Source organism: Dipodomys ordii, unplaced genomic scaffold (assembly GCF_000151885.1).
Source record: "Dipodomys ordii isolate 6190 unplaced genomic scaffold, Dord_2.0 Scaffold25, whole genome shotgun sequence".
In the NCBI taxonomy this organism is placed as follows: domain Eukaryota; kingdom Metazoa; phylum Chordata; class Mammalia; order Rodentia; family Heteromyidae; genus Dipodomys; species Dipodomys ordii.
Window position 1 is genome coordinate 33,871 of NW_012267241.1, and position 10,262 is coordinate 44,132.

At 36.5% G+C, this 10,262-nt stretch overlaps 1 protein-coding gene across 3 annotated transcripts in view; it reads left to right on the forward strand.

The window, feature by feature from the left end:
• Positions 1–10,262, forward strand: part of Pias2 (protein inhibitor of activated STAT, 2) — a 79,507-nt gene that overhangs the window by 15,636 nt on the left and 53,609 nt on the right. For all 3 annotated transcript variants that reach the window (XM_013014895.1, XM_013014897.1, XM_013014896.1), the window contains one exon: positions 9,382–9,856. In XM_013014895.1, the coding sequence (XP_012870349.1) occupies positions 9,382–9,856 (475 nt within the window). The remainder of the gene's footprint in view (positions 1–9,381; positions 9,857–10,262) is intronic.

Sequence of the window (10,262 nt, forward strand, 5' to 3'; positions counted from 1 at the left end):
ACCACTTGAGCTACAGCGCCACTTCCGGTTTTCTGGTGGTTTTATTGGAGATAGGAGTCTCACGGTCTCTCCTGCCCGGGCTGGCTTTGAACCTCGATCCTCAGATCTCAGCCTCCTGAGTAGCTAGGATTACAGGTGTGAGCCACCAGCGCCCGGCAAAATTGACTTTTTTGTAAACCAACTTTCCAGTTGGCTTTTTAAGTCTCCATAGACTCCTTAAAGTCTCCATAGTCTCCTTAAAGAGTCAATTTGTTAGATTCTCTTTGATTTCTTTCTCTAGTGTTTTGTAGTTTTCAAATACAAGTTTTAGATGTTAGATTTTCACATATGTATTTTAATTTTCTTCAGAACAGTTATAAATTTGATTGTTTTTACTTGTTTGTACATATTCATTAGTATAGAACAATGTAATTAGTTTTTGTGTATTGGCTTTATAGCCTGTGATCTGGCCATACTGGCTTGTAAATTTTTGGAGTTTTGTGGACTTGCTGAGATTCCTATGTAGACCAGTTATGACATCTGCAAATGGTTTTCAAGTTTTTTTCTTTTCAACTTACTAAACCTTTCAGTTCATTTTCTTATTCTACTCTAAGTGAGCACTATGTCGTATGAGTGGGTAGACATCCTTAACATTCACTTCACCATTCAGTAAATTGGAGCTCTAGGGTGTGTGTATGCATGTGTATGTGTGCATGTGTGTCTGTATTTTGTAGATGGTATTTATCCAGTTGAGGAACTACCTATTATTTAAAAATCATGATTGGATATTAGATTTGTTTTCTGCATTGATTGATTTGATCAAATGGACTTTTAACTAGTAAGATAGTGTACCATGTTGATTTTAAACACTGAACTCAGCAACTTTGCCTTAACGGGTTTTTTGGACATATTTATGAGAAAATATTGATCAGTAGACTTAGAAAAACTCCTTTATTTTCTGGTATAATAAAAAGTTCTAGGATCCTCCTTTTGTGTATTTTCAACTCCAGATCTACAATCAGCTAATTCCTTCAAGAAGCCTTAGTTCTTCTGTGGGAAATTGTATTTAAACTACAATCACTTTTTTTCTTTCCTACCTGAAAACAAGTTAACATTTTTGATTAACTAAAACTTAAATACTTGTTTTATCTTCAGTCTCTCTCTCTTTTTTTTTTTAAACTGGTCCAGGGGTCAAGGCTGGCCACTGTCCTTGAACTTTTCTGCTCAAGGCTAGCACTCTACCACCTGAGCCACAGCTCTACTTCTAGCTTTTGTGATACTTAATTGGAGAGAAGAGTCTCATGGATTTTCCTGCTTGAAGTGACTTTGAACCTCAATCTCCAGATCTCAGCATCCTGAGTAGCTAGGATTGCAAGCATGAACCATGGACACCCAGCTATGGTTTTTAGTCTTTTAAAATAACTTTTTAAAAATTGGGAGTGTATCAGGGGGATTTTTAAGTCTCCATAGAATGATTTTCTTAATTGTATTTAAAAAATTTTTGAACTCAAATACATTGTAATATGTGATATTTCAATGTATATACACAGTGTACTTTGTACAAATTCATTTCATTTCAAAACATTTGGTGTGTTTCATTATGCTGTCTTCATGTATGTAACAGATAACGCTAGATCTTCACAAACCCTCAGTGTGGCCTCCTTTTCCTACTGCTAGCTTAATCCCTTGTATCTCCTACAAGAAAGTTCCCCCTTTTATATTCATACATTACCACTACTGTTGTTGATCGTCCTTGACATCAACATCATCTTAGGTCTCTAGTAATAAGCCAGAACATACCATATTTAATGGTTTTCCTTTTTCTTTTTCCTCCTCTTCTTGTTGCTGTTGTTGATATTATTATTTTAGGGCTTCAAGTTTACTTAGCTTGCTTGCTTGCTGCTGGTTATAATTATCATTTGTGCAATGCCTCCAGCCCAATATTTGGCTTTTTAAGTTTGGCTTATAGCTATTAACATGGTGATCTCCAGTTCTGTCCATTTTCTTGTAGATGGTATAATTTTATTTATGGTTGAACAGTATTCAGTGGTGTGTGTATATATAAATATATAAACCATAATTTTCTTTATCCATTCATCAGTTAGGCATCTCTGCTGATTGTACTACTTAGTCATTGTGACTAGTTCTGCAGTAAACATATCTATGTAAGTGTCTTTCTTACATAATATTTAGACTCTTGCATATATGCCTAGTAGTATTATAGTGACATCATAAAGAAGAGTAGGTCTGCAGGATGCTGGGTTCATGCCCTTAATCCCAGCTACTCAAGTGGCTGAGATATAAGAATCATGGTTCAAAGCCAGCCAGGGCAGGCTGTGAGATTCTTTAGTGCTTAGTTAATCACCAAAAAACTGGAAGAGCTAGCACATAAACAAACTAAAAAAAAAAAAAACACCCAGCTCAGGGGACTTTGCCTAGGCCCTGTGTTAAAGCCAATGACTGACCAAAAAAAAAAAAAAGAGGTCTGTTTTTAGTCTTATGGATGAACCTTTCTACTGTACCAGTTTACATTTCTACCAGCAATGTATAAAGGTTCTTTTTTTCCTTAGGTCCTTGTCAGCTTGATGATGACATTCTGATTTGGGTGATATGTAATCTTACTGTAGTTTACATTTTCTTTATGGCTAAGAACATTGAATTTCTTCATGTATTAGTCACTGTAATTGTCAACTAATTTACCTGTTAATTGGATTATTTATCCTTTTGCTGTTTGATTTCTTGACCTCTGTATTTTGTAATTCTTTATCCATTGAATAGCAGATGAAGTTTTTTTTCTCTTTTGGTAATTGTTTGGGTAGCAAAGACTTTTTTTTTAAACTTGTCGAATCTTGTTTATTTACACCTATTTGATCCTGAACAAAGAATTTGCTATAATAAATACAATTAAGTAAAAACATTAATGGGGGTAGAGAAGCTGACAAAGGGAAAGAAAATACAGGAAAACAAAATTGTGTTTTAGAACTGGGGCTTGAACTCAGAGCCTCATACTCTTACTTAGCTTTTTTGCTCAAGGCTAATGCTTGAGCTTCACCTCCATTTTCAATAAGGGGAAGTTTTCATAGCAGTTTGTCACCACATTCTTATCCAAGATCACAAAATTTCATGTGTCAAAGGGAGGGAATGTGTAGAAACTTTCAATTTAATTCAGTACCACTTATCTTTTTTTCTTATTTCCTGGGTAGTTGAAGTCATATTTAGAAAATAATTACCTATCTCAATGTCTTTTAGTTTTTCATGTGGTTCTTGTAGTTTTAGGACTTACATATGATCTTTCATCTATTTGAGTTGATTTTTTTTTAAACCAGAGAAAATGATTTCAGTCTTCTGCATGTAAAAAAAAATCAGTTTTCCTAGCATCATTGATTAAAGAGGCTGTCTTTTTCCAATATATGCTTTTGGGTCCTTTGTCAAAGATCTGATGGGTGTAGTGTGATTTTCTTTTTCTGAGTCTTTTGTTCCATTTGTCTTTCTATCTTTTTGTACCAATATCATGCTGTTTTTATTACTATTTCTCTATAGAATTATTTGAAGTCTGATGTTTCTAATGTTGTTCTTTTTGCTTAGGATTGCTCTTTTTAGGAGTCTTTTAGGTTTCTATATGAGTTCTAGGATTGTAAATCTGGAATATTCTAGATTTATATAGAAAAACTTAGAAGTTAGTAGAGTCCTTCTGTGTTTATATGTTCTTTACCTAGTTTCACCCTAAAAAAACTTATGTGTGTGTGGATGCCAGTACTGAGCCTAGGACCTGTCCCTCAGCTTTTTCTGCCAAAGGCTGAATTTCTACCACTTGAGCCACAACTCTGCTTCTGGCTTTTTGGTGGTTCATTGGAGATAAAGAGTCTTGTGGACTTTCTGGCCTAGGCAAGCTTGAAACTGTGATCCTTACATCTCAGCCTCCTAAGCAGGTAAGATTACAAGCACCTGTACCTGGCAAAGCCAGCATTTATTTATATGAACAATCTTGCCTTTTGAAGACAGAAAGCTCAGTTATTCATGTCCCAAGTGCCCAATTTAGCAATTATTAACTGCAACATTTTTCACATATACATATGCCAGCTCACTACAAATTATTTGGAATAAAGTCTTGAGTAGTGTATAATTTTATTCATATTAAGTACTATGTAACTATCACTGTAGATATCATCTATTTTGTTTGCTTTTTCTTCTAAACTCTAGGTAGTTGTTCCACTTTGGGACAAATCCATTCCTGTATAGAGACAACTTACCCAAGTAATTTATGAATTTTATGTTAAACCATTCTTACATTTCTATACTAAACTATATTTGATGACTTTTGTTTTTATTTTGATTTTATCTTGTTTTGTTGTATGTATGTGAGAATACTGGGGCTTGAACTCAAAGCATCATACTCTTGCTTAGCTCTTTCGCTTGGCTGACAGATTACCACTTGAGCTATACCTTCACCTTTAGTATTTCGCTAGTTAATTAGAGATAAGTCTTTCAGATTTGTCTTTCTGGGCTGGCTTTAAATTGAGATCTTTTAGTTCTCAGCCTGCTGAGTTACTGGAATAATAGACTTGAGCTACCAATGTCCAGCTCATTTGAGGAATTTAATGTTTATAATCACAGCAACATTGATGTATTGATACTGGTTTATAAATTGTGTTGCTTTTATAAATGAAAAGGTTAATTATTATAATAAGCTAGAATAAGCCATATTAATATCAGTTTAGTTGTCCTCTCTACCCTGGGTTAGTCAGCTTTCTGTCACTGTGACCAATTAACCTTAGATAACCAACTATATAAGGATGAAAGATTTATCTTGGTGTTGTTTCAGAACTTTCTGTCCATGGTTATGTTGCTTCTTTTTGTTGGGCCTGTGGTAAGGCTGAACATCAGGCAGGGAACACATGATATCCTAGTTGCTCACCTCATGGCAGCCAGAAAACAGACTGGGTCTACTTCTGGGGCAGTCTTTATACCCAGTGACCCAACTTCCTTCCAGTAGGTACCCTCTAAAGGTTCTGTTACCTCAGTAGTTTGACAGACTGGTGACTAAGCCTTCATTGTATGGCCCGGCTTTTTTCTAATTATTCGGAAGATGGAGTTTCATGGACTTTTCTTCCCAGGCTGGCTACAAAGTACCATAAGTCTGAGTAGCTAGGTTTAAAAGACTTGAGCAGCCAGCGTTCAGCCTTTTTTGTTGTTGAAAGAGTGTCCTTACTACCTTTGCTCTGGCTAGCCTTAAACTCAAAAGCCTATTGCCTATACCTCCTGAGTAGCTAGGAATTATGGTGTTTAAACTATTATGCCCAGCTTCATCTTTATTGCATAATATAATAGAAACATTCAGGGGGTGTTCTCTGAAGCTTCAGCTTGTCTTACAGATTTTAAATTGTAGTGTGGTTTTATTGTTTAATAACTGAGTTTCATTCTTGATCTTTGTCATCTGGGAATTCATTATATTTTAAAGAAAAGATCCATTTAAGGACTCTTAATTATAGGGAATAAATGACGTTCCCAGTATATAACCAGGAGTAAAATCCTGACATGACCTTTAAAATGAGTAGTAGTTAGGAATTAGTTCATCTTTTCAGTTTGCATACAATTTTTCTTAATCATATTAGTGTCGTTGCTCTTTTGACACATTGATTATATTAATCTGTGGTCTTCCTTTATGGCTATTTAGGAACAATGATTTAGGGGTGTGTGTGTGTGTGTGTGTGTGTCTGTCTGTCTGTCTGGGTGTGTCTGGGTGTGTGTGTGTGTCTGGGTGTCTGGGTATGTCTGCATGTGGGTGTCCCAGTCCTGGGACTAAGAGCCTTGGCACGGTCCCTGAGCTTCTTTGCTCAAAGCTAGCATTTTACCACTTGAGCCATTGCTGAACTTCTGACTTTTTGGTGATTAATTGGAGATAAGAATCTCCAGGGCTTTCCTTCCTACGCTGGTTTTGAACAGTGATCCTCAGATCTTGGCCTTCTGAATAGCTGGGATTATAGGCATGAGCCACCATGGCCCTGAAGTATATTTTAAGCTAGAATAGCCATATTAAAAAATGTGATTTGTTAGCCTTAGTAGCCTTACTTTCTGCCCCCATGTTAGGTATCATGACAGATATATGTATCTGTGTTAGAGCTTCTCCAAATTTAATTTTTTGTTCATTTCATATTTTTATTATTTTCATCTCATATTTAAGTTTCAAATTTTTATTCATTGATGATTACATGTAACCATTTTCCTGTTCAGTGAGATATTTTCTAAATGTAGTGACTCCAGATTGCTTTCATTGGTATATGTACTCTTTCTATTAAATAATACATTAGCTTACACATTTGTATAATTTTGTTATATATTATTATTATCATCATCATTATTATTTTGTCAGTTGTGTGATTTGAACTCTGGGCCTGGGTACTGTCCCTGAGCTCTTCAGCTCAAGGCTAGCACTCTATCACTTGAACCACAGCACCACTTATGGTTTTCTGGTGGTTTATTGAAGATAAGAGTCTTACAGACTTTTCCTGCCCGGGCTGACTTTGAACCTCGATCCTCAGATCTCAGTCTCCCAAGTTGATAGGATTACAGGTGTGAGCCACTGGTGCCTGGCTTTCTGTATTATCTTAAATGTAAAGAAATTGGTTTCTTCAAACTCTTAATTTTTATATTATTATTTTTTTAAGAAGTCAGTTTACCAATTATGGGGCTAGAGATAGATTCTTGGACTATGTGTCTGCAAATCAAATACTCTACCATTGAGCCACACCCTCAGACTTGTGCTTTTCTTTCTGATACTGAGGTTCGAACTCAGATTCCTGTGCTTTTGGGGCATTCTTGCTTCTTCAGCAAGAACTTGAGCCATACTTCCAGCTCAGCCTTTTGTTGATTATATTGAGGATGGAATCCTATGGATTTTTCTGTTTGACCTGTCTTTGAACCTTGATCTTTCAAACCTCAGCTTCCTGAGTAACTAAGATCAGAGACCTGAGCCCAGTGCCCAGCTCTTGTATATCTTAAAAAAAAAAAAAAAAGAATTATACCAACATATTTCCCTGTGTAGAAACTCTGTACCTAGAGCCAATACCAGTTGTAACTCTGAAATATTGAGAGGCAAATTATGGGAGCTTGGGGGAGGCAGCAGAACAGAGTGGAAAAAGTCTGCTTTGAAAATATTATGTCAAAGATGTAGGCATCATAAATAAGTGAAAGAAAATAGTTGAAATTCATTCTTTGCGTGTATTTAATATGATTTTATTGTTATTAAGGTGTTGTACAGAGAGTTTACCATTTTAAACGTCAGGTAATGGCTACCTTTCTTTTTTTTTTTTTTTTTTGGACAATATCACCCCTTCCTTTGCTTTCTTCAGAAATCCATTCTTTTTGTGTGTGTGTCGGGGGTGGGGATGGGGTCAGTTGTGGAGCTTGAACTCTGGGCTTGGACGCTGTCCCTCAGCTCTTCAGCTCAAGGCACACTACCACTTGAACCATAGCGCCACTTCCAAGAAATCCGTTCTTAATAGTATTTGTAGTGGGCTAGCCTTATTCTGATGACCCTTCTTATAATACATGCTATAAGAAGGACCAAGTTTTGAACTTGTTTCAAAAACTTATTTAAAAAAATCCATAGAATCCTATTTTCTAAGATTTTGGGACATTATGTAAGTAATAAATGAGATGGTTGTTATTGTTCTTCTGAAGTAAAAATTGATGACCAGAGGGATGAAACGAGTCTTCCAGAGTTCTAATTTTTGGTGTCAGGGTTTGACCTCTTAACTGTAGTTTTCCATAGGGTTCTTTTGACAGTCCGACCATTCATTATCTTTAGTTGTGTTTCTGGTAGTATGTCTATCTTTTCAGCATTTTGTAGTTCAAGACCATTCCACCTGCTGTTCAGAATCTAGTAATTCCATATTCATGGTTGTAAGCCTTTATCTCTGTCTTCCTTTTTGTTTGTAACTCCCTGCCATCCTCTGGACACCCAAATAAGATCTTTATTCTTTATTGAAAGTAATCCAGGCTGTTATGGATATTCTTTACTGATCTAGGAAGATGGGGAAACCAAAAGATATAGTAAGCAGAGGGTGTCCTGAGATAAGGCTCTAAAAGGGCTTTGGTCACCTTCAAGAGATCTACTTTCTCTTTGGGTCTGCCCCTCGGTGTCTTGTCTCTGTGTCTGTCTCTGCTCTGCTCTGCCCTGCCCAACCCCTGCAACCCTCCATTGATCTTTTTTTAAAATTTTCTTTATTGAGATTAAGTAATTATATAAATTTCACAATATTGTGGGACAGTGATACTTAGCTAAAGTCACAAATACATTTTAACCTTCATGAGATAAATTGTCATTATCATAGTCTATAAAGCTTTTGAACTCTACTAACTTTGACAATATAACTATTTCTTCCAAATGGAGTGATACGCACATATTTTTTCCTTTTGCTTAATGTAAGCTGTTCCCTCTTTCTCATTTTCTCATTCTTTCCTTCCCATCCTCCCCATTGATCTTTCTGACTGTTGTGGTTTACAGATTGACTGTGAACCACTAAGTAGCCAGATTCTTGAGACTATGGGGGAGCAAGTGGTTAGTACTTACTAGGTTTTGTTGAATAAAAAAAGGTGATATTTGTAAAGCTTAAGTTTAACATTCAAGAACAAGTTCCTTACTCTTCAGAGGGCTTTTTCTCACTTGAATACCAGGCTGAGAATCTTGTTTTAGAAGTTTAACTTACTGCTAAATAATATGTATATGATTTTTAAAAACTTATTACTTAAAGCTGGGCACTGGTAGCTCACACCTGTAATCCCAGCTACTCTGGAGGTTGAGATCTGAGGATCGTGGCTCAAAGCCAGCCTGGTCAGCAAACATATGAGACTCTTATCTCCAAATAACCAAAAAACTGGAAGTGGCACTGTGGCTCAAACGATGAGTGCTAGCCTTTGAGCTGAAGAGCTCAGGGACAGCACCCAGTCCCAGAGTTCAAGCCCCACGACAGACAAAAACAAAAAACCAAAAACAAAGAAAAAAACATTATTTATTTGAGACAAGTTCTGGTAGTTGAAGCTAGTCTAGAAGTAACTTTATAGACTAGAACTCAAGATCCTCCTGTTTCCATTCACTCCTCCTGAGTGCAGGGATTATAGACATGTACTACTGTGCTTGAGATTAGTTTAATATTTTAGAATATATATTGTTTGTGTGTGTGTGTGTGCACGCACGCGTGCGTGCCAGTGCCAATCTTGAGGCTTGAACAACATAGTTTTTATATTTTTATCAAAATTGGCTTCATGAATATTAATGATTCTAGCTAGTATATGTAATGCTGGTTACTAATACATGCAAATTGATGGACTACAGGAGACGTCAGATTTTGCAATTTTTATGTGCTTAAATATGACTGGTGGCTTTTTTTTCTTTTCTTTTAGAATATGGTTTCTAGTTTTAGGGTTTCTGAACTACAAGTGTTATTAGGCTTTGCTGGACGAAATAAAAGTGGACGCAAGCATGACCTCCTGATGAGGGCGCTGCATTTATTGAAGAGCGGCTGTAGCCCTGCGGTTCAGATTAAAATCCGAGAATTGTATAGACGCCGATATCCACGGACTCTTGAAGGACTTACTGATTTATCCACAATCAAGTCATCTGTTTTCAATTTGGATGGTAGTTCATCACCTGTAGAACCTGACTTGGCTGTGGCTGGAATCCACTCGTTGCCTTCCACATCAGTTACACCTCACTCGCCGTCATCTCCTGTTGGTTCTGTGCTGCTTCAAGATACTAAGCCCACATTTGAGATGCAGCAACCATCTCCTCCAATTCCTCCTGTCCATCCTGATGTACAGTTAAAAAACCTGCCGTTTTATGATGTCCTTGATGTTCTCATCAAGCCCACAAGTTTAGGTAAGTGCTAGAGAAATCAGTTTTTTTCTAAACAAGAAGGAATATCAAAAACTTTTAAGTATTGATTGTGATTTGCTGTTAATTCTGCAAACTTGAGGCATTAATGCAGATGTTTAAATGTATAGGTAAATAAAATGCTGATAACATAACTGAAGTCTAACATAAAACTTCATATTATGTTGTCTGTTTTTCCAACTTTTTATTGTGATTAAATACACGTGATATAAATTCTACCATCTTGATTTCCTTTTTTTGGTGGGGGTAAGGGTGACAATAGTCTTACTGTTCCTCCTGCCTCAGCCATGCTATACATTTGCTTCTTGGTGTATTTTTTTTTTTTTTTTTGGTTGCGGGGCTTGAACTCTGGGCCTGGGTGCTGTCCCTGAGTTCTTCAGCTCAAGGCTAG